Source organism: Procambarus clarkii, chromosome 11 (genome assembly GCF_040958095.1).
Source record: "Procambarus clarkii isolate CNS0578487 chromosome 11, FALCON_Pclarkii_2.0, whole genome shotgun sequence".
NCBI classification, from domain to species: domain Eukaryota; kingdom Metazoa; phylum Arthropoda; class Malacostraca; order Decapoda; family Cambaridae; genus Procambarus; species Procambarus clarkii.
This window is the reverse complement of record NC_091160.1, coordinates 32,296,995-32,322,117: the sequence shown is the minus strand read 5'-3', so window position 1 is coordinate 32,322,117 and position 25,123 is coordinate 32,296,995. Positions and strand designations below refer to the sequence as shown.

The 25,123-nt window shown below is 41.9% G+C and overlaps 1 protein-coding gene across 2 annotated transcripts in view; it reads left to right on the top strand.

The window, feature by feature from the left end:
• The window catches only part of LOC123748791 (NAD(P) transhydrogenase, mitochondrial), a 70,114-nt gene that overhangs the window by 12,638 nt on the left and 32,353 nt on the right, over positions 1-25,123 (top strand). The window contains exons 2-10 of one of the 2 annotated variants that reach the window (XM_069322506.1): positions 1-105; positions 3,342-3,546; positions 5,019-5,173; positions 9,086-9,226; positions 9,550-9,672; positions 11,099-11,286; positions 13,399-13,554; positions 16,752-17,163; positions 18,008-18,169. The exon at positions 1-105 is cut by the window's left edge and continues 34 nt beyond it. In XM_069322506.1, the coding sequence (XP_069178607.1) occupies positions 3,344-3,546; positions 5,019-5,173; positions 9,086-9,226; positions 9,550-9,672; positions 11,099-11,286; positions 13,399-13,554; positions 16,752-17,163; positions 18,008-18,169 (1,540 nt within the window). In that variant the 5' untranslated portion in view covers positions 1-105; positions 3,342-3,343. The remainder of the gene's footprint in view (positions 106-3,341; positions 3,547-5,018; positions 5,174-9,085; positions 9,227-9,549; positions 9,673-11,098; positions 11,287-13,398; positions 13,555-16,751; positions 17,164-18,007; positions 18,170-25,123) is intronic. The other variant, XM_069322505.1, reaches the window with a different exon arrangement.

The following is a 25,123-nucleotide window of genomic DNA, read 5'->3' as shown; positions in this document are numbered from 1 at the left end:
TACTGGGTGATAGAAGCTACCTCAAAGAGGATAATTTGGTGTCTACACCCTAGTTATACCTGGTGGACTAGCCTGCTGTACTATAAGATAAGGAACCTCTTCAATGTATGTAGTTAATTCTGTAGTTTGATTGGCTGCATATATATTAATTTAATAACCCCCCCTAATGTGTAGAGGATCGATTTGTGAGATTGAGATTATTGCAGAAATACAGTCCACTTATCATTATACAAATTGCTATCGAAGTATATAAATTAACGTAAATATATATTCATATAAATTAAACAAATATAAATCTCACAGGTCGGTTCCCACACTATGCCCCTGTTACCTAGCAGTAAAATAGGTACCTGGGTGTTAGTCAGCTGTCACGGGCTGCTTCCTGGGGGTGGAGGCCTGGTCGAGGACCGGGCCGCGGGGACACTAAAAGCCCCGAAATCATCTCAAGATAACCTCAAGATAACCACCCCTAGATCCCTTTCTTTGTCAAAATTCTTTAAAGATTTCTCACATAATTTATAGGTTGTGTGGGGTCTATGTTCTCCAATTTCACATTCCATAACATGGCATTTATTCACATTAAATTCCATTTGCCAAGTGTTGCTCCATATACTTATTTTGTCCAGGTCTTCTTGAAGGGCATGACAATCATCTAGGTTTCTTATCTTCCCTATTATCTTAGCATCATCAGCAAACATGTTCATGTAATTCTGTATTCCCACTGGTAGATCGTTTATGTAGACAATGAACATTACCGGTGCAAGAACTGAACCTTGTGGTACTCCACTTGTGACATTCCTCCAATCCGATACCTTGCCTCTGATTACAGCCCTCATTTTTCTGTCAGTTAGGAAATTTTTCATCCATGTTAGTAGCTTACCTGTCACCCCTCCAATATGTTCCAGTTTTCAGAACAACCTCTTATGTGGAACTCTGTCGAAAGCCTTTTTTAGGTCCAGATAGATGCAGTCAACCCAACCATCTCTTTCCTGTAATATCTCTGTGGCTCGATCATAAAAACTGAGTAAGTTTGTTACACAGGATCGAAAACCATGCTGTCTGTCTGATATTATATCGTTTTCCTCCAGGTGTTCACCCATTTAGTTTTAATTATTTTTTCTAATATTTTGACTATTACACTTGTCAATGATACCGGTCTATAATTAAGGGGGTCTTCTCTGCTTCCACTTTTGTAGATTGGAACTACGTTAGCCTTTTTCCACACATCAGCTACAACTCCTGTACACAGGGATTCCTGAAAAATCAGTTGAAGTGGAATGGTGAGCTCAGGTGCACATTCTCTCAGAACCCATGGTGAAACTCCATCTGGACCAACTGTTTTGTTCTTACTTAGCTCCTTGAGCATTTTTTCCACTTCGTTTCTAGACACCTCTATGTGCTCTATGTTGTTCTCTGGAATTCTTATTGTGTCTGGTTCCCTAAAGATTTCATTTTGTACAAACACACTTTGGAACTTTTCGTTTAGTGTTTCACACATTTCATTTTCATTTTCCGGGAATCTATTTCCCATTTTCAACCTCTGAATATTATCCTTTACCTGCAATTTGTTGTTTATGAATTTATAGAATAGACCTGGTTCTGTTTTACATTTGTCTGCAATCCCTTTTTCAAAATTTCTTTCTGCCTCTCTCCTCACTACCGTGTAGTTGTTTCTCGCATCTTTGTATCGCTGGTATGTTTGGGGGCTTGGCCTCTTCCTGTATTGATTCCATTTTTGTGTCTTTTGGTCTCTGGCCCTCTAGCAATTTCTATTGAACCAATCCTATTTCCTAGTTCTGCATCTCTGTTTTGGTATAAATTTTTTTGTGCCTTTATCATATATTTTACAAAACTTGACATACATCTCATTGACTTCCTTGCCTAGCATGGTGTGGTGCTCATGGGTTCTGTTACAACCTTCAATGAAGCTTTTAAGGTCAGGATTGGCATTACAGTTCAGCGTTTTATATATGTATAATACACATGAGATTATAGAGATATGTATAATACACGTGAGATCACATCGGTCTTCTTAGATGCACCAGGAGGACAGCATGAGGAAGACCTGGGAGTGGGGTGAGGATGTGTCACGGGAGTGCGAGATGTATGTAATTTATCAGGCAAAGTGACATGGCGCTTGAAAGCTGGGACAGCTGAGGATTGCTTCCTCTTACGGCCAGGGGTCGGGGTTTGTGGCAAATCGGCCCAGGAAGTGACTCTGGTAAGGCGCGCCAAGGTGTTATTGAGGGTGGTTTCCAGCATCAGTTCAAACATCTCAGAGATGTCAAGACATCTTGATATGTTACTTGCTGCTGTTTGGCTCGGCATACCAACTTAGTGGTTCCTTATGGTGAACATGAATGTAGATACTTATATATAACGTGTATATATAGTGTAATGATAGCAAAAGGAGTGTTGGGAGAAGCCATTGTGGTGAGGGAGGTGGCAACATCTGCATGACTTGTCATGCTGGGTAAGGGTGGCCACTATGCTCTTTGGGCACTATACCAGCTTAGTATAGGGATAATAACAATACAAACAGTATACTTGAAGGTGGAATGTTAGTGCATCTGGCCTTGAACCAGTGAGGGTGGAAGGGAAGGAGGGAGCACGAGTTGTGTGTGGCCACCTGTTACTGTCTACCGTCACCATACAAGATTAGTGGTTCGCTATGTTAAACAGCAGCGGGAGGTTGGATGTCAAGCATAGTAGATGCAAAGGAGGGAGTGCATTGGGTCAGCCTCGGGAATGTGTCGGACGGATTGTGGAAAGAATTTAGTCAGGAGTTGGTACAGCGTCTTCTCAAGTGCATCCGCAATGCAAGTGACTTGTTTCAACAAGAACAGGACTCAGTTGTATGGTATGTGGGAGACAATTGGACTCTTGGGGCTTCAAAAATGTCAGTGACAGACTGATCAGGCACAAGCAAAGGGGGCGATGGAGTGTGATGTAGTGGTAGATGACGGATAGAATTAGATAGTCTCAGAGCACGACCGTATTGCAGTTTGATGGTGGGGGAAAGCCTGAGTTTGTGACACTACGTACGAAGGACATTGTCTGAATGTAATGTCATGAGCACCACCACAGTTTGAGCAGCAGAGTATATCTTATGCATCTTGTGCATAGTCATGTGGGTAACGGGAACCAGAGCATTTCCCACATTTGATGTTGCTATCATAACAGGCTTCCTGTTGCTGGCAGTAGAAAAATATATTTCTCTGTATAGTACTGTACTGTACAATCCTTTAAATTAATGAGTACTTAAGTTATGTTATTTTTACATTTTTGTGGTAACTTTTATTTGTTTTAATCTTTTTTGTGTTACTTGATTAATTTTTCAGAGATGGCGTTGCTCCTACGCTTCTCGTTAACACCATTTGAGGTATCAGGTGGAAGTGGACTTAGACCACTGATCAGCTCTATCCGAGGGCTTCGAACTCACTCCCGTCTTCATGAAGCCGCCAAACCTGCTGAAGCTATCCCTGGTATTCCATACAAGAACATGACCATTGGAGTACCTAAAGAAATATGGCAAAATGAAAAGAGGTACAGTATGTGGAAAGGTTAGAATTAAAGTTTTTATGGTGAAAGTGTGGAAAGTTTTAAACATATGTGATGGGATGCAGGAGGAATGGGGGAGGGTTGTGATATGTGATTGTGAAATTGTTGTGTAGTTGTAATGAGATTGTGTTGTGAAAAGTTAAATTCTGTAATATTCATTCAGACATCTGATGTTCAGGTCAGGAGTTTTAAACAGGTAAGAATTTTCTAAGACCGAGATGAATTTTCCCATAAAAAAATAATGTAAATTGAATTCTTCCGTTCCACACCCCCCAAAATATTACCAAAAAAATACATTTCATGCAGAAAACTACTCATAGTACCTTACCTTTGTAGAGGACTCTTGTTGGCATATAGAAGACGAGGAGGAGGAGGAGGGGGGGGAGGAGGAGAGGTGCTAGTGTTTGGGAGCGAGTCCCCTTCCATTATAACATCAAGCAGTGATGACATTTCTGGCATACTCTCCCTCTTACGTTTTGCAGGCATACCCCTAGCACATGGTTGTGGCTCACTGCTCTCTTGTCTTACTAAGAATCTGTCTATAGACACTTGTTTTCCCTATGTTTTAACACTTGTCTGTAGTCAGACATCACATTGTCTCACTATGAATGATTTGTTTTTCCTCAATCGTCATCCTCACAACTATTTTCTTAGGTTGAACAATACTACTGACTTTCTTGGAACCCATGGTGTAATATATAATAAGAACTTTCTATGTTCAGAAACCAAAAAAAGCACAAAAAATGAAATTCTTCCCAAAGTATTCAAGCGCGATCATCACTAGGCGGGAGACACTGGTAAACTGAAAAGCCATGCTTGCGTTGGACCCGTACATATATGAACAAACTCTGAGCACCGAGGCAAACAACAAGTACCAAATGAAATTTTTCGGAGAAATTGAGTACGAGTACCGAAAAATACGAGCACAGGGTCATACGAGTATCGAGGTTCCACTGTATCAATTAGTCTTTTGCAAAGGCTTCCAAGAAAGCTCGCATTGCCCCACCTGCACCTGACTCGTCACATGTTGACCCAAATGCGTCAACATCTAAGGTTACCTTATAACCATTAATCTCCACCTCAGTCAACCCGTCACCATCAATAACCTCCTCTTACATGTAAATAGCAAAGCTTTATCAACAATGATCATCAAGATAGCAAGTGGATCAGGACTTCTCATATTGGTGAGTACAAACAAAATACTGTACTGTCGTTTATGCTATGACTGTCTATTTTTACCCACAGAATTTAAATTCCACTTTAAGAACACAACAGGTTAACCAACGGATCTGAGCCCCGAGGGGTTGGCAAAGCACATGGCTGCCTGTACATGTGTGAAGTGCAAACAAAGTACTGGCAAAGTTATATAAACTAGCTTTATAATTGCCTTTTCAAGATTAATCATGGAAGAAAGTTATAATTATTTATTCTATATCTGAAATTATAACTACTTACAGAGTGGCACTTGCTCCAGCTTCAGTGGCTGCCCTGTCCAAAAAAGGTTTCAACATAGTGCTAGAAGATGGAGCAGGTTTGGAGGCTAAATATCACAATTCTGCCTTTGAAGAAGCTGGTGCCAAAATTGTTGACAAGAAGTGTGCATTTGGAGCTGGTGAGTTCTCTCCTAGTTTTATACAGATTGGCCTAAGTTTCTGTAGGATATATTACAGCATAAACTTGCTCAAAAATATAGAGGCCAAAATAAACAAATAACTAAATTAGTGTCTCATTTCCTTTTCATTCCCCAAGAATCTGTTCCCCATTTTCAACCTCTGAATTTTATCTTTTACCTGCAATTTGCTTTTAATTAATTTATAAAACAGGCCTGGTTCTGTTTAACATTTGTTCCCTATCCCTTTATCAAAGTTTCTTCCTGCTTCTCTTTTTCACTGCCGTGTAATTGTTTCTTGCTCCTTTGTATTACTGGTATGTTTGAGGGTTTGGCCTCTTCCTATATTGATTAACAAATTTATCTTTTGTTCTCTGGCCCTCTTACAAATTTGGTTGAACCAATCCTTTTTTCTATTTCTGCATCTCTGTTTTGGTAAATCTTTTTTTTGTGCATCATATATCTCAAAATTTGACATGCTTTTCATTTTCTTCCATACTTAACAACTAATAATTCCAATTATATTAATTAAAAAAACTTGCTAAGTTTCCCATGTATCCTCTCCTGAAATAAGGTTTTTCAACTGCTTTTTCCTCATTCTCTTCTAGATTATAATGCATTGCATATTTTATTTCCAAATAGACATGGTCACTCAAGGTACTGAATGTCAAATATCTCTAATTCTTTCCTGGTAAATGTCAAATCCAGCATAGACAGAATATCCCCTGCCCTCATTCTCATTGTCTGTCTAACATGTTGGAACATGAATGTCTCCAGGATTGAGGGTTACGAATCTGCCAATCTAAATGTCCTCAGTTCTTGCTTCATAGGCTTCCTAGTCTATTGCTTTAACCCTTAAACTGCGCAACGCGCCTGCAGGCTCGCGTCTGGTTTGCGCAACGCGCCTCCGGGTATTTGTATTTTTCATGTTCCATTCGAAACTCCCGCGGCTACATGGGGTTCACATCAGCTTCCTCAGGGCTCTTGCAAACAGACGCCATCTTTAAAAAAAATCGTGGTCCATATTCCCAGGTGTGGGAGCCTCAGTAGTGTGTGAGCAACCAAGGCTGGCGCTCACAGCATGAGCGCACAGCACTGCTGTTCAGCGTGTGACCACAGCATCGCCTAATAATGTCAAAATATATATATAACTTGTATTATTTAGCTATGATAGTGTTATAGAAGAGCCTGAGTGTGATAATGACTGGGTACAATGTTCAAATATCAGTGATTCAATGCTGTTCACGATATTCACAGCGCTAGCCACAGCACCACAGCATTATTTCGTCCATCTAGGAATCTTCAAATGATTTCTTAGGTTCCTTTTCAAAATAAACGTGTGGTCAATTATTCATTTACAGGAATTAGTGACCAGGATTGTGATAATAGCAGGAATGTGGTTATAATTAGCATTGTGCGTAGTATTGTGGAAGGAGGAATTTTGGCGAGGGAGGGAAGGCGAGAATTGAGGTAGCCTCATCGTGTGTGTGTGGCTGCCACTCTTGTTTTGCTCACCATACTAGCTTAGTGGTTCGCTATGGGCAAAACATATGTACATGGGTATATATAGTGTGTGTATATAGTGTAAGAACAGCAACAGGAGAATGTTGAGAGGAGCTATTTTGGTGAGGGAGGTGACGTAATCGTAGCGTCGTCTGCTGTGTGATTTCTCATGCAGTGTATAGTGGCCACTGTACTGTTTGGACACAATACCTACACAATGCTTGCTTGCATAGTTCTGGTAAATAAAACATGTAGATAGGTATATAGAACATGTGTAATAAGAACTATAACAGTATAGTGGGAGGAGCAATGTTGGCGAGTAAGATGTTGGAGTGAGGGAGACTGGCTGGGTGTGGCTGCTCTCACTCGAGGTGTTCTGAATGTGTTGATGGTGAATGTAGTGTGTGACAGTGTATAGTCTGTAAATAGATTGTATATATACATAAATTAGCATGATACATTGTAAATATGTGCTGCATATGTGTACACAAGTGTCATGCACGTAACACAGTGTCTTCGGACAGTACGGATGTTTTACTGCCATAATATAGTGTACGTGTTCACTATACATAGGATGAGCACATAAAAACAAATAAAATGTATTTGGAACTGTGCGAAAAAAATGAACGAAAATATATTTGCGGCAACTCGCATGCCCTGCCCAGAGCGCCCTACTGGCTCCGGGAGCGTACGTCACGGGCGAACAGGGAATGACGACGTCACGCCCCAACTTACGGACCCCAGAGCAGCCAAAGTAAGTACAATTTCAATTTTTTTTCTGACACTTTAAAAAGAAAAAAGAATTTTTTCCAAAGAATTTATTTCCTGCGCACTGCGGGGGTGTCATATTTGGAGGCAACGCAGTTAAGGGGTTAAAGTTGGTCACCAATACCAACAATTGTGATTTATATTTATCTGCTCTTACTGCAATCCTCTCATTATCATTATCAAGCCCTCTTATTGGTCATCCAACTCCTCCTCTGTCTGTCTTCCTGGTGTGTGTGTGTGTGTAATTACCTAAGTGTAGCTACAGGATGAGAGCTACGCTCGTGGTGTCTCGTCTTCCCACCACTCTGTTATGTAACGCTTTGAAATGACTGACGGTTTTGACCACCACCACCCACCTCGCCTAACTGGTTTCAACTGTCTTATCACTCTGCCATTAAAAAAAAAAAAATCGTGGGCAACATTCTCGGGTGTTAGGGCCTTAGTACTGAGTGAGCCACCAAGGCTGGTGCATGCAGCATGAGCACACTGCTCTGCTGTTCAGCTTGTGACAACAGCATCGCCTAAAAATGTCAAAATATATATGTACATGGTATTATTTAGCGATGATAATATTACAGAAGACCCCTGACTGTGATAAAAATGTCCAGGATTCTGATAATAGCAGGATTGTGGTGATAATTAGAACTAGTGGGAGGAGTAATCTTGGTGGGGAGGGAGGTAGCGTTGTCTGCTGACTCTGTGACCACCTTTTACTGTCTGGACTCACAATATCAGCTTAGTGGTTTGCTATGGTGAACAAAACATGCAGATACTTACATATATAATGTCTATATATAGTGAATAGAAGCAAAAAACAGTATGATGGGAAGAGAATGTTGGTGAGTCAGGTGAGGTGAGGGAGGGAGTGGCAGCTAGTGGCGGGCTAGCTGGTGTGTGGTAATTACATAAGTGTAATTACCTAAGTGTAGTTACAGGATGAGAGCTACGCTCGTGGTGTCCCGTCTTCCCAGCACTCTTTGTCATATAACGCTTTGAAACTACTGATGGTCTTGGCCTCCACCACCTTCTCCCCTAACTTGTTTCAACCGTCTACCACTCTGTTTGCGAAAGTGAATTTTCTTATATTTCTTCGGCATCTGTGTTTAGCTAGTTTATATCTATGACCTCTTGTTCTTAAAGTTCCAGGTCTCAGGAAATCTTCCCTATCAATTTTATCAATTCCTGTTACTATTTTGTATGTAGTGATCATATCACCTCTTTTTCTTCTGTCTTCTAGTTTTGGCATATTTAATGCCTCTAACCTCTCCTCGTAGCTCTTGCCTTTCAGTTCTGGGAGCCACTTAGTAGCATGTCTTTGCACCTTTTCCAGTTTGTTGATGTGCTTCTTAAGATATGGGCACCACACAACCGCTGCATATTCTAGCTTTGGCCTAACAAAAGTCATGCCAGGGCCATTGCTCCCTGCACCTCTCTGAGGGAGCCAGATTCTGGCTCGTGGTCCCCGATAGGCTGAGCTTAATAGATTAATGCCCCTGTCGAATGTATCATATCAGCCTGTTAGCTTCAGGGGAGCTAACGGAGTGAGCCTTCGGAGCTCACCCAGAAAATGGTATTTCATTACATTCAACGCATTTTTTTTTTTTTTTTTTGAGCAGTATTAAGCAATGACATTTGGTATTGCAGACATTGTGCTGAAAGTGCGGCTACCACAGCTTGAAGAAGTAGAGTTGTTGAGGGGTGGCAACACTTTGGTGTCTTTCATATATCCTGCACAAAACAAAGACATAGTTGACAAACTGGCAGCTAAAGATATGACTGTATTTGGTAAGTTTATGCTTTTGTCATTGTTCTATACTGTACTTATATTTTGCAGTGTTTATTAATGCATTTGAACAAGTTTCTGTATTTTATTTTATTTTTCCAATTTGCTATTTATTTTGAAAATACTCGAGCTGTATTTATATGAAATATAGTGCTTGTGCATTAAGATGGAATCTCGTTTCCAAGAGTTTCAAATTTTTGTTAATGCTGTAACATGCTAGTGGTACGAATATATTTCCCACATTTAATGATCTGATTATAGCTTTGTACAGTATTAGTTTTCTTTTCAGTGTCTAAAGCAAAGGGTTGTTATTTGTTTCTTTTAGCTATGGACTGTATACCAAGAATATCTCGTGCCCAGGTTTTTGATGCACTTAGTTCGATGGCCAATATTGCTGGATACCGAGCAGTGGTTGAAGCTTCTAATCATTTTGGCCGCTTCTTCACAGGTAAGTGAAAGTTAGTTTGTATTTAACCTCAAACTGATCCAGTTGCATGAAAGGAATTGCCCCATATGTTCCAGCTGCCTGGAGATGATTTAAGATGCACCATTTTATTCAGAAGCCCCACCCATTGTAGGGGGGATGTCATCTGACACTACAGACCTCGGTTGTTCATTTGACATACAGTAATGCATAAGATAATTTTTGTCATTTGGCATGAAGAGGAGGTTGTAAAATTCTTAGTATTTTTTCATAAGTAAAATGACTAAACACTATTGCGTGCTGGGCATGCGCGCTGCCAACTTAGAGGTCATGCCCCCGGCGTGCAGGCGAGCGTGTGGGCAAGTGTGCGACGACACTGAAATGCATATATTGTACTCGTTTTAGTTTTCTCCCTCTAATTCTCGTGCTACATCATTCGTTTTGGTATCATTGTGTTCGCAATAGAATTCCCTACAGGTATATGTGCATATAATGTCCAAAAGCCTGGCGTGACTCCCAACAGCAAAGCCTAAATTCGGGAAAAGTTACCTGTGAGCGCACAAAATCAGTAAAATGTGTTTACTCGTTTCAGTTTTCTCACCTTAATTCCTGTGCTACATCGTTCGTTTTGGTATCATTGTGTTCCCAATTAAATTCCCTGCAGGAGTATATGCATATAATGTACAAAAGCCCGGCGTGATTCCCCACACGAAAGCCTAAAGTTACCTGTAAACGAGTACCAATTGGCACACCGCAACCTAATGTGTATACTTGTTCAGTTTGATAACATCAATTTTCGTGTTATGACTTTCATTTTGTGTATCAAATTGTTTGCAATATTAAGTCACGTATTTTAAAACTAGTCCCATAATAATAATAGAGCAATAACTGGAATTTTAATAAATATTTTAATTTTGTACGCTCATCATCACAAAATTATTTATATCTTTCCAGTGTTCTGACATAAATTTTTGTGTTACATCTTTCATTTTGGTATCAAATTGTTCGCAATGTAAAGGTACGCATTTTTAAACTAGTCCCAAAATAATAGCACAATAAATAGAATTTTAACAAATATTTTAAAATTTTGACCAAAAATGTATTTATAATCTTTTAAGTTTTCTGACATCAGGTTTCATGCTACATCTTTCATTTTGGTATCAAATTGTGCGCACTCTAAAGGGCGCTTATTTTGAAACTATCCTGAAGTTGATCGGATAAAAAATGAATTTTATACAAATATTTTTGTATTGGACGCGAGCGCTGTCCACGGCTAGGACTCAAGAGAAAAAAAGTGGACGTGAGCGTCGTCCACGGCCATCGATAATGTTAAGAAGATAATGATCTGCAAACTGACAAGTCGTGTTACTAGCTTTGGTAGTAAAATAAGTAGTACAGGCAGACAGCTGCTATCTAATATATCAATATATGTAATGCTAATATCTTCCAGGTCAGATAACAGCCGCAGGCAAGGTTCCTCCTGCTAAAGTTTTGGTCATCGGTGGTGGTGTAGCAGGTCTGGCTGCTGTGGGACAAGCTAAAAACATGGGTGCCATCGTTCGTGCCTTTGACACACGAGCAGCTGTCAAAGAACAAGTTGAATCCTTTGGAGCAGAGTTTTTAGAACTCCATGTTAAGGTAAGATTTATGAAAATTTGTTTGTCCAAGACGGCAGGCCAGATGCTTGGGGCTAGCCACACCTTACCTTTTAAGTTGGGTAATAAGTATTTGGAGTGTTACAGGCCAGCCAGTGTCATCCCCAATGTCACCCGTAAACAAATAATAATAATAATAATTTAGATTTTGGGAAAAGTACGTGCATATGAAATGAGATAGATATAAGAAGAATGTTGGATTTCTAGGTTGGGCAAGTATATACTTTGCCTTATGCCACTAATACGCATAAGGTTTTGGGCATGATATGAAAAAATATCTAGTTTTAAGGCTTGAAGCAAATTGAGATGAAAAACAAAAATGAACTGAATTATTACAATAAAAAAAAGACAATTACATAGTGAAGGCACAGCAGAAATTGCAATAGAACAGCACATAGTCATTTTCACTAAATGGACAGAAGGAATAGATTTTTTCTGGGGGAAGTCCTGTCTGCTCCCTGGGCTGATATGAATGTACAGTATTAGACCCCTGGCATCAGTCTTAAGTGCATGGAGTTCTAGGCCTACCGGGGACCATGAGTCAGAACCTGGCCCCAGAAGTAAAAAATATTTGAATTATGTAAAAATAACTTAAAAATGTTAAACAAATCTCCAACTTACTGGCTTCAGTGTCGTGAAACTTTCATCAAAATATTTTCAGAAATTGATTTTAGACAAATTTAAAAAAAATAAGAACGTTTTGTTGATAAGGAGAACAGCTCCTAATAACTGGAACTGAAAGATAATGCAGTGATAAAGAGATGCAACCACCTGTCTGATGCTCAAAGAAGAATAGTAGTAAGAAGTGTCCACAGAGTGGATATGTAGTTGGTGGCTTTTTCTGGGGGGAGCCCCTTTGGCTTCCTAGAGCCGAATATGCTGATATGCATATTCTAGGCATATCATTAGCTAGGCTGATATGCTAATGTCAGACTTTGGCATCAGTCATGTGTATGGAGTTCTTATGAGCCTCCGGGGACCACGAGTCAGAACCTGGCCCCCTCTAGAGAGGCATGGGGAGCAATGGCCTATAGAAACCCCCGTGTTATTGGAAGCATTCTATGTCTGCCATGACCAGGTTAGGCACCCAGAAAGGTAGGCATCCCAAAACAAACCCCTATTCTGGTGAAAATTGCAACCAAAAGCCAAACTAGTGGATAGAACTCCCCAAACAAAAACGAGCAAACTAGTATGACATCACCCGTTGTCGCCCGGCTGTCTCCGCAGTTATTCTTCAGTACTCAGGCTGCATGTGCCTAGGGTTTTCTTCCCCAGGTGCCTTGTAAGTACTGCCCTTGGAGCTACAGACATGTGTTAAAATGTAGGGAAAAACAAGTGTCTTTAGACAGATTCTTAATAAGACGAGCAAGCAGTGAGCCACAAGCAGGTCCTAGTGGTATGCAGGCAAAACGTGCCAGAGAATTCACACCAGAGAAGTCCTCACTGCCTGATACAATGGAAGGGGACTCCCCTTCCAAACAGTAACACCACCTCTCCTCCCTCCTCCTCACGATCTTCCATACGCCAACAGCAAGGGTAAGTAATAACTTGAACATAGTTTTGTATTGTAGATTTCGATGAATTAGGTATAAAATTTAGTTTGAAGTGAGGTTTTTGGGTATTCAGGAACGGATTAATTCACTTCCCATTATTTTTTTTTGGGGGGGGGGAAATTAGCTTCGTTTTAAGAGTTTTTGGATTACGAGCTGTCTCCAGGAACGGATTAAACTCTTAAATCTCCCTTCTTCTTCCTCCTTTGTACACCACTGCCACTAGCCACAGGAGTAGTGAAACAATTTTCACATTCCACTTCACTAAAGCCAGAAAAAGTAATCTTCCACATATGATGGCCCAAAGCAACATGATGCTTCACATGCCCACATGAACTGTCATGTGGTAGTGGTGTGGAGTGAGGGCGATGGCAAATGGAGTGAGGCAGTGGTGATATGCCTCCCTGACCTTGCCCCACGTATGCATTCCTGACCTTTACATTTCCTTTTATAAACACTATCTATGTGTATGTTAGGTATTATAAAACACTTGCAGGCAAAATTGTCCCAATAAGTCTTTATTATGTTCTCAAATCATATTCCAGGAATCGGGAGAGGGTACAGGTGGCTATGCAAAAGAGATGTCTAAGGAGTTTATTGATGCAGAGATGGCTCTATTTGCAAAGCAGGCCAAAGAAGTAGATGTTATAATTTCTACAGCTCTTATTCCTGGAAGAAAAGCCCCAGTTCTGATTAAAAGAGTAAGTATCCTTAATAATATCTTTTCTTTTTTTCTTTATCTACTTTTTCTGTGGGGAGCCCCGTCTGCTTCCTGAAGCTATCCCACTGATAATGCTATCCTATTTGAGGTCATCGGTCAGAGTTCTTGTTGCCTACTGGGGACCAGCGCCAGTACCTGGCCCCTTCAGAGAGGCGCAGTGAGCAATGGCCTATGAACACTTTACATTTAAAGTATATCATACTTGCCATCGACCAGGGAAGGCACCAAGAAAGGTAGGCAAAACAAAACAAAACAGACCACAGTCAGGTTAGAATTGCAACCTATGTCCTCAAAAAAGCAAAGGAACTCCCCAGAAAGAAAACAAACAAGTAACTCTTCGTCCAACTAGCTCCCTGACTTGACAAAGCTCCCTGCTTTGTCCAACTAGCTCCCTGACTTGACAAAGCTCCCTGCTTTGTCCAACTAGCTCCCTGCTCCCTGCCCTTTCCCCCACGGGGGGAGAGTGAGGCAGCCCGGGTCAGCCGAGCAAAAGCAAAAGCTTTCAGCAGAACTGGTCGAGGTGGAGTTACCTGTTCCTCTTCTCCCTGTCCAGCCATTACTTCAGGTTTTTGCTCGGTTAGAGTCCTTCCCAAGGAGAGTAGTCCTTTTGGTCTCTTGGTGGCCGCCCGAGCTTTGTTTTCAGATGCTGCTTGATAGGTGTTTGAACCCGGGGCGTTTCCCGCGGCTCCGCCTCTTTTGACTGGTCAGACCGGTCCTGTATGTGACTGGTTCAACCTTCTCCTCGGCTCTTCGCGTCTGGTCTTTTAACGCAGATGTATCACCATCTCTATGGTGATCAGGTGGCTTCGTTGATGGTGTCTCACCTGCAAGCTTCATCTCGGCGACAGTATGATGTTCCTGGCATTTCTATTCGCCATTTTCTTGCTCTTCATAGGTTGTCTTCTTTTTTGCATCTGGTTGTCTTGTCCTTTCTTGGGTTTTCAGGACTGTTAATTGATGCTTCTTACTGTCGCCTTGTATTGTGTGGCGCTGGTGGAGCTGCTCCGGCTTGCGTTTGGGGTGGACGTTACATCCGCCCTGTTCCGTACGCTTTCTCTTGTTTTTTTTTACCTCTGGCCTGCTCATGCACCGCCTGAGCTGTCCTAGTCCTTGATTAGGGTGCCCTCTTATCTTTCCTCTCCTCAGTTTGTGGTAGCCCCTTTGGTTCAAGACTGTTTGTCAAAGGCCATACTGTATTTTGTTGGCATTGGCCTCTGCGTATCAGGTCAGGGAGCTTCCGGTTCTCTTCAGGTGCAGGGGTTTCTGCTCTTTTGGTGCTGGTGGTAGGTTTGTACGTTTGCAGCCTTTCTCCCTCCTTCTGACGACGGTTGAGATGGGCTGCTTTCCAGAGGGGTCCCTGGGTTATTGATGCTTAGTTCGGCCGGGGGGGTGTCATGTGTTGTCCGGTAGTGGCTCTTCGCTGTTACCTGCGTGCCGTGGCTGGGGATGCGCTTTGGGTTGATCCGGTTTCCCTCGTTCCCTGTTTCAGGGCTCGGGTCTCCCAGGTCGTCCGCATGGTTCTTAAGTCTACCAGCCTGCGGTCTGTCCCTGCGCTCGTGCTGTTCGGACGTTTGCAGCTTTCACTGCCGTGTTTGGTGACGTCTTGTGCTCATTTCGGGCGTGAGTATTTTGGGGTCGCACAGGTTCCTGGCTGCCCATTCTTTTGTGAACGTGTCTGCTCCTGTGCGTTCTTGTGTTGCTTTGGGTTCCAGGTTGCTGCCTGTTATCTTGACTTCGTGTTTGCGGAGTTTGTTGCGGCTGCCTCCCAGGTCAACCCTCTCTTTTCCTTCTTTTTGGGTATGTAGCTCCAGGGAGCTGTAGGGGCTCCCCCACAGAAAACCAGCGTTGAATGTAATGAAACGCCATTTTCTGGGTGAGCCCTGGAGGCTCCCTGGCAACCCTCCCTCCCACCGGTCAGCAGTTTTTTCGCGTTGGTTGAAGCTTAGCTTCCGAACTGATGTTAGGCAGCCGGTGTGGTGAGGTCCAGGTCCCCCCTCCCCCTTGTGGCTGGGAGGGCTGCGCAGACGAGCGACACGGCAGTAAAGTGTGATGTTTGCTTGTTTCCTTGGGATTGTAGGGAGTTTCTACCTCTTTGTTCAGTTTTTTGTTTTAGTTTCTTACCATGTGGGGTTTGTTTTGTTATGCCTACCTTTCTGGGTGCCTAACCCCATTCGATGGCAGATAAGGAAAACCCCCCAACCACGAGGGTTTTCCAAGGCCATTGCTTCCTGAAACCTCTCTGAAGGGCCCAGGTTCTGGCGCTGGTCCCTGGTAGGTCTGAACTCACAGTCTAATATAACATACATTAGCCCGATAAGTTCCAGGGAGCTTCCGAGGCTCGCCCAGAAAATAGCGTTTCATTACATTTAATGCTGGTTTTTTGACTGCTTCCCTTACCTGCTGTGCAACTTTCATTGAGTGGTGGATTTTGACTCCAAGGTTTTTTTCTTTTTCAATCTGCTGTAGTGTAATGTTATTAATTTGGTAGTTGTGGCATGTGTCTTTGGGTTGTTATGCCTCACATGCAGGGTCATGCATGTGTCAATATTTCAAAAGCATTTCCCAGCCATCTGACCATTTATGGAGTTCCAACAGATCTCTTTGTAAGGCTTCAACATAATTATCATTTCCCACTTTACCATTAATCTTTGTGTCGTCTGCAAATTTGATGTGGTTTGTAATATTCTCATCTACTGATATGTCATTGATGTGTATGACAAAAAGGGTTGGCCTCAAAATGAACCCCTGTTGTACCCCATTTATCATATTTCTCCAGTCAGATTCATTCCCACTTAGCACAACTCTGTTTCCTTTGTTTTAACTATAGTTTTATCCATTCTAGTATTCTTCCATTTATTCCAAATGGTTTATTTGTGGAATTCCAGTTTATTGAATTCTGCAGATACTGTATTTAGTTTATAGTGTAAGAACTTTAGGAAGTTATTGGTTTCCATAGGTGGTTCAGTATTGGGATCATTTATTGGTGTTAAAACCTTCAGAAATGTTGTTGAAAGGAGAAGCATGGGAAATAATGGAATTGCCTAGCACTATATTGCAAATAATTATGGAATTTAATCTCTGTGAGAATCTGTGAAGTTGGCCATATGGACATCTTGACTCATCTTTGTAAGTTAACTGTTTTAGAATTCCAAATATGTAATCTCTTCTTTTTTTTAGGAACATATAGATGCAATGAAACCTGGCTCAGTTGTGGTAGACTTGGCAGCAGAAGCTGGAGGCAATATTGAAACAACTGTCCCTGGTGAGGTAATAGTTTACAATGATGTCACTCACATTGGACTGACAGACCTTCCTTCACGCTTAGCCACCCAGGCTTCCTTTTTGTATGGCAATAACATCTCTAAGTTTTTGCTGTCCATTGGTGAGAAAGAACATTTCAACATTAACCTGGAGGATGAAGTAGTAAGAGGGTCTATCATTTTGCAAAATGGCAAGATGCTATGGCCACCTCCACCTCCGCCTGTGGTGTCACCAACAACAGTTACAAGTTCAGCTGTAGTAAAAGAACCACCACCACCCCCTAACTACTTTAACCTGACCTTGAAGGATTCTCTTATGTATACCTCAGGCAAGTATAGATATTATAAAATAATACTCTTAAGAGTTAAGGGTGACTGTGACTGAAACTTCCTCAAACATTCAAGTTTTTGTAAATATCATCATCATGGTAAATGCTCCAACTTTTCCTAATGGACAAACATCATACCATGAACAGGGGAAAAAATCAAATTAGGTATAAAAATGAAAATGTTAAAATGTCACCAATTTTTATTTTATTCATTATGGTCTCAGAGTGGCATATAACGTTCATGTTGCTTGCTGCAAAATATTGTTTGAGAGCATAGTTTACTGTAAAAAAAATTATTCACTGTGGCCTTCCAAATATGTACAAAATTTAGATATAAAAAATTTATAACTCCAAAAGTTATGGGTCTATGACTAAATAACAGCGAGGGCTCCTTAGAACTAAGCACTTTGCACATATGTAAAAATGGTGAGATTTGGTCAGAAATTAATTTTTATTAGGTCTCAAAGTTGAAATTAACTTTTTAGAGATAGACTGGTACTTTTGTTCACGATCGTAATCCATTTCCAGAGACATGTCGTCATCTAAAAATTCGTCACACAAAGCAAATTTTCCCACAGGAAATAATGTAAATTGAATTAATCTGTTCCAGACCCCAAAAAATATTAACTTAAAAATACATTTTATACAAAATTCTACTCATATTTTTCAATTTGTTATTTCATTTTGAAATTTGTAATTTGTTATTTCATTTCAATAATCAAGATTGTTTTTTAATTTATCAGTACTGTATTTTTATTTTTCATTCATTTTCTGTTCTGTAATTCTGAAATTTAAAATCTTATGTAATTCCTAATCAAAAATTTTCTCAACTTGTTTTTCACAGGTCTGGCTAGTTTGGTGAGCTTGGGTATTGGGTCACCCAATGCTGCCATGACACAGATGATGACCACATTTGCCTTGGCTGGCATCGTGGGCTACCACACTGTTTGGTCTGTCACCCCAGCCCTACATTCACCACTTATGTCAGTCACAAATGCTATTTCAGGTGAGTTACAAGATGACTCTCTGGCATGGTGGTATATTAAATAATTTTAGCACATAAACCTAATACAAAGAAAGTTGCTGAATCTCTAATAAGGATAATTAGAACAGTCCAATATAGTATATAGAAATGTGTTCTTTGCTCACCCTGTGGCAGCAGAGGACTGTAGCTAAATACTGTACAAAAGAATATAGTCACCTGTTCTTTTAAGGAAGTATTTATATATTTGAAAATGTATTTGAAAAAATAGTAGTAATAATAGTACCAGTATGAAAGGGAATATTTAGGCATCTCATTTGCATGGTTGGTATAATTGTAACTAATATAATTAGACAAGGCTAAAATATGAAAGTTTTGGCACATTAGAGGAACTAGAAATGAAAATGGAAAAGAAGTTTACACAGGCTTCAAAAAATGACACAAATATGCCATATGGCAGCTGCAGAGTGACCCAGGGCCAAATTTAGACACAGTGAGGCTATAAGTCATGGGAAGCTGTTGAAGCTCTATATAACATTTGACAGTATAAGGTTGTGTAACATTTATTTATTTATTTATTTATGCATATACAAGAATGTACATAAGGAATGTGAGGATACGAATATGGTAATTACAGTCTTGTAAAGCCACTAGCACGCACAGCGTTTCGGGCAGGTCCTTAATCTAAGAAAATTTTAAGGAGGTAAATACTTGCAAAATTATAGACAAAAAATGATAACAGATTACATGAAATGAAAAAAAAGATGAGAGAAAATTGTAGGTACAGTATATTAAAGCACATAGGTAGCTAAGATTGATTGCAATGACAGCTTGAATGGTAGTTGACAAAAAAATTGGTAGGCATAATACAGCAGAAACAATATAAGATTGGTTGCAATGACAGCTTGAATGGTAGTTGACAAAAATTGGTAGTCACAATACAGCATATGGCTAGCACATAAAAGAAGACAGCAATGAACACAATGATAAGGTTGTTTGATATTACATAAAAATTAGGAGATTGGGTAACACTAGGTACAGAGCAAAATTAAAGCTCAGTGTAGGAGAATAACAAGAGAATATGGCAAGAATGCCACAAAGATGCATAACAAATTCATGCAGGGGTGAATGATTCCTCCTTTAGAACTGTAACAAAAATATAAACTATTTTATTTTATTTAATTTTACTTTTTGCATTCTGTTTAACAGAAAATTGAATATTCATCTCCCAAATTTACCTGTTATTCCTATTGACATCAGTTTGTGGGTTATCACTCCATGGTCACAGTTGCAAATTCCATGTATATGACATTTGCATTGTTTTTCTTCTAATCCACGCTTCGCGAGCGATTAGGCCTGGGTTCATATCCTGGCCGGGGAGGATTGACTAGGTGCCAGTCTTTAACTGTGTGCCTCTTTTTAACCCAGCAGCGAATGGGGTACCTGGTTGTTAAATGATTTGGCTGGCCGTATTCCAGGGAAAATTAAGATAAAGGACCTGCCAAAAGCGCTATGTATGCTAGTGGTTTCACAAGAATGTAAGAACTCTTGTACTGTATATATAAATAAAATATAAAAAATGCATCGGTGATTTTGTCACCGTGGTCGAGTTAACTGTGAAAGGCATGATCTTAACGCTCTAAATCTAAATTGGCCTGGGTTGAGGAAGTCATTGGTCTCCATAAAACTGGAGAAGATCCAACTCAATCACGCTCTCAAAACTTTCATTATGTGGGATGCTAGTGCAACTGGTCTATAGCTCTTAGCCAATGCTCTGCTCCCTCTCTTGTATGGGGTATACAACCCATCTTCCAAATTGACAGTACGGTTTAATACTAAGTGTAATAAGTACAATTTCCTTACTGTCATACATAGTACATAATTGCACTTACGTGGCTGTTGTATTTACCTCCCCATTTATTCTTCTCGTTTTCTGTCAAGACATTCAGAATTTTAGGATGAAGTTTTCAAGTTAAATTCGCTATACACAAGTTTTAAATATCAGGAATTTATTTTTCAGTTTTATTAAACAAAAGAGATTCTATACAAAATTTGAAAAATCTCGAGTTACTGTACAATTTATTGATATATTTTAGTTTTGTTTTATTAGTTTTATAAAACTGTAATATCAATATAGCTATAACTCAAATATTCACAATATATTTGACAATATGGTTTAATACTAAGTGAAAATAAGTATAATTCCTGACTGCTATGAATAGTACATAATTGCACTTACTTGTGCTGTTACGTTTACCTACCCATTTTTGGAGGATGGGCTGAGGGTATATGTATAAATCTGCTGATTTAAGTGCTTCTGGTGTCTCATCAGTGTCAGTCTTTTCTGGGGGGAGCCCCTTTGGCTCCCCGGAGCTTACTAGGCTTATATGCTAATGTCAGACTTTGGCATCAGTCATGTGTATGGAGTTCTATGGGCCTACTGAGGACCACGAGCCAGAACCTGGCCCCCCTCAGAAGAGGCAAGGGGAGCAATGGCCTATACAAACCTCCGTGTGGTTGGAAGCATTCTATGTCTGCCATTGACCGGGTTAGGCACCCAGAAAGGTAAGTGTCCCAAAACAAACCTCTATTCTGGTGAAAGTTGCTACCACAAGGTGAACAAGTGGATAGAATTCCCCTAAAATAAACAAGCAAACAATCATGACGTCACACGTCCCCGCGCCGCTGTCCGCGCAGCTACCCCCTCCACGGAAGGAGGAAGGGGAAGCCCCAGACCCATCGCGCCGGCTATCCACCCTCAGTTCTAAGGCTGATGCTAACGGCTGAGGTCGTGTGCTCCGGCTCCGGTGGTTGTTTCAGCACTGTACCTAGAGTGTGGTGTCTGTTTTCTAGGTGGTGTGTGAGCCGGGAGTGTTTCTTCAGTACTCGGGCTGCATGCGCCTAGGGTTTCCTTCCCTAGGTGCTTTGTAAGTACTGCCCTTGGGGCTTTGGGTTCCCTTCCACAAGTTCCTTGAGTTCTGCCCCTGCTAGGCCGTTTACTGCTTGGTTTTCGGCCACCCTTTGTGTAATTACCTAAGTGTAATTTCAGGATTTATTCCATCTGTCAGATCATTTATGTAGACAATGAACATTACCGGTGCAAGAACTGAACCCTGTGGTACTCCACTTGTGACATTCCTCCAATCCGATACATTGCCTCTGATTACGGCCCTCATTTTTCTATCAGTTAGGAAATTTTTCATCCATGTTAGAAGTTTACCTGTCACCCCTCCAGTATGTTGCAGTTTCCAGAACAACCTCTTATGTGGAACTCTGTCAAAAGCCTTTTTAGGTCTAGATAGATGGTCAACCCAACCGTCTCTTTCCTGTAAAATCTCTGTGGCTCAATCATAGAAACTGAGTAAATTCATTACACAGGATCTTCCAGATCAAAAACCATACTGTCTGTCTGATATTATATAGTTTTTCTCCAGGTGTTCTACCCATTTAGTTTTAATTATTTTTCCCAATATTTTGACTATTACACTTTTCAGTGATAGAGTTCTATAATTGAGGTTGTCTTCCCTGCTGCCACTTTTGTAGATTGGAACTGTTAGCCTGTTTCCACACATCTACTCATCTGCTACGACTCCTGTACACAGGGATGTCTGAAAAATCGGCTGAAGTGGACTGCTGAGCTCAGGTGCGCATTCTCTCAGAACCCATTGGGAAACTCCATCTGGGCCAACTGCTTTGTTCTTACTTAGCTCCAGGAGCATTTTCTCCACTTCATCTCTAGACACCTCTATGTGCTCTATGCTGTTCTCTGGAATTCTTATTGTGTCTGGTTCTCTGAAGAACTCATTTTGTACAAACACACTTTGGAACTTTTCGTTTAATGTTTCACACATTTCATTTTCATTTTCCATTATCTATTCCCCATTTTCAACCTCTGAATATTATCCTTCACCTGCAATTTGTTGTTTATGAATTTATAGAATAGACCTGGTTCTGTTATACATTTGTCTGCAATCCCTTTTTCAAAATTTCTTTCTGCCTCTCTCCTCACTGCCGTGTAGTTGTTTCTCGCATCTTTGTATCGCTGGTATGTTTGGGGGTTTGGCCTCTTTCTATATTCCATTTTTTGTGTCTTGGTCTCTGGTCCTCTCGCAATTTCTGTCGAACCAATCCTGTTTCCTAGTTCTGCATCTCTGCTTTGGTATAAATTTTTTTGCGCCTTTATCATATATTTCACAAAACTTGACATATATTTCATTTACTTCATTTTGTAACAGCAAGTCTTTCCAATCAAATTCCTTAAAGAAATATCTGAGTTCCCCATAATGACCTCTCCTGAAATCAGGCTTTTCAACTCTTTTCAACCCATTTCAACTTCATTTTCATCCAGATTATAACGCATTGCATGCTTTACTCCCAAAGAGACATGGTCACTTTTACCCAAGGGAGGGAGTTACTGAACGTCAAATATCTCTTCCTCTTTACTGGTAAATATCAAATCCAGCATGGAGGGAACGTCTCCTTCCCTCATCCTCATAGCTTGTTTAACATGTTGAAACGTGAATGTTTCCAGGATGAGGTTTACGAATCTACAAGTCCAAAAATCCTCCGTTCTAGCTTCATATGCCTCCCAGTCTAGCTTCATATGCCTCCCAGTCTAGCTTCATATGCCTCCCAGTCTATGGATTTCAAGTTGAAGTCGCCGACTAATGCTATTATGTCAACTTTTCGTGGATTGGCAATTATTTCGTTTAACTTTAGGTGTTCTTTCACCAGCACAGCAGCGCCACCGTCTTTCCTAATTTTTCTGTCCCCTCTCTGGACTGAGTAGCCTCTTGGGAATATGACCTCATTTAAAATATCATCTTCAAGTTTTTTCTCCGTGAAGTGCGAGGGAGGGGGGGGGGGCGCCTGGCATGCAATAGTGTGCCAGGCGCACACTATCGCATGGAATCGGAACTCCCCCTCCCCGGAAAGGGGGAGTCCCAGACCTCTCAGGCCGGCTATCCACCCATCAGTTCTTTGGCTGATGCTAAAGGCACTGGTTGTGTGCTCTGGCTCCAGTGGTTGTTTCAGCACTGTTCCTAGAATGTGGTGTCTTCTAGGTGATGTGTGAGCCGGGAGCAAGTCTCCAGTACTCGGGCTGCATGCGCCTAGGGTTGCCTTCCCTAGGTGCCCTGTAAGTATTGCCCCTTGGGGCTTGGGGTTACCTTCCACAAGTTCCTTGGGTCCTGCTTCTGCTAGGTCGTCTACTTTTTTGGTTTTCGGCCACCCTTTGTGTGATAGGGGGTTTTGTCTCCCTTGTTCGCCTTAGGGTAAGAGGCAGTTTTGCACTGGTAGGGGCGCAGGGTACTGCGCAGCTTGTTTTCACCAATCATGGCGGCCGGCTCTGTTCCGCCTGGGTACGCTGTCCTCTTCCGGGGGTTTTCTTTTTCCGGCTCTACCTACTCGATGGTCACACACGAGATCTTCCAGCGACTCCGCCTTTTCCTAGGCATGGATGAACCTGGATGGGGCTGGTTGGGTTCTGTCTCGAGTCTCTCACCTTTGGTAGGTGGTCGGGTGGCTTCGTAGTTGGTGTCCTTCCTGTGTGCTTTTCTTGGTAGCAGTATGGAGTAATTTGGCAGTCCTTCCTTTTCCTTTTGTCCCTTCTTAGGTGGCTGCGTTTCTTGGCGTCGGCTTGGCTTTTCTGGTGGGGGTTGGGGGCCGTTGACTTGCTGCGTACTGTCGTCTCGTTTTGTGTGGCGCTGGCAGAGTCACTTCAGCTTTCTTTCGGTCTTGGTGTTACATCTGAGCCGTTCGTAGGCTGTCTCGTGCGTTGTTTCACCTCTGGCCTGTTCTTGCGCCGTTTGGTCTGTCCTGGTATCTGGACAGCGTGCTCTTTCTTCTCCTTGGTTGGTGGTGGCCTCTTCGATTCGGGTTTGTTTTGACAGCACTTTTCCTGTTGGCATTTACCTCTTACGCTCGGGTCGCTGAGCTTCTTGCTCTCCTTCGGTCATGTCATTTGGTTTGTTCGTTTGCAGCCGTCTCCCTTTTTTCTGGCACGGGGTGAGGCTACAGCGTTCCGGGGGGATTCTTGGTTGGTCGGGCCAGGGGTGTGTCATGTTTTGTGTTCAGTTGTGTCCCTTCGCTATTATTTGCGCGCCGCAGCTTGTGTGTCCTGGGCGCGCTTTCGGTTGATCCGGTTCCGTTCTTCCCTGTTTACGGGAGAAGGTGTCCCGGGTCGTCCGCCGTGTTATTGCGACTAGCCAGCCTGTGTTCTTTGCCCGTGGCGTTCGTGGTTTCACTGCTCTTGCTGTCGTCTTGACGGCGTGTCCTTGCTGACTTCAGGCACGGGGCTTTTTGGGGCTGTACAGGGGCCTAGCTGCTCGTTGTCTCGTGTCGTTCCCGTGCTCGTTCGGGCCTGTGTCGCCTTGGGTTGGCAGTTGCAGCCAGTTGTATCACTTTTCGTTGAGGGGTGCGTGGTGTTCGCCTCCCGGATCTGTCCCTTTGACCTTCCTCTGTGGGTAGTTAGCTCCGGGGAGCCGATGGGGCTCCCCCTAGAAAACCAGCGTTAAATGTAATGAAACGTCATTTTCTGGGTGAGACCCGGAGGCTCCCCGGCAACCCTCCCTCCCTCCGGTCGGCGGTTTTTCGCGTGTTTTGACATCCAGCCTCAGAACTGGTGGGTGGATAACCGGCCTGAGAGGTCTGGGGCTCCCCCTTTCCCCTCCTGGGGAGAGGGGAGCTGCGCAGACAGAGGTGCGGTGACGTGTGATGTCATACTTGTTTGCTTGTTTTCTGTTGGGAGTTCTATCCACTAGTTCGGCTTCTGGTAGCAATTTTTACCAAAATAGGGATTTGTTTTGGGATGCTTACCTTTCTGGATGTTTGACCCAGTCGATGGCAGACATAGAATGCTTCCAACCACACGGGGGTTTCTATAGGCCATTGCTCCCCTTGCCTCTCTGAGGGGGGCCAGGTTCTGGCCGTGGTCCCTGGTAGGCCCTAAGAACTCCATACACATGACTGATGCCAAAG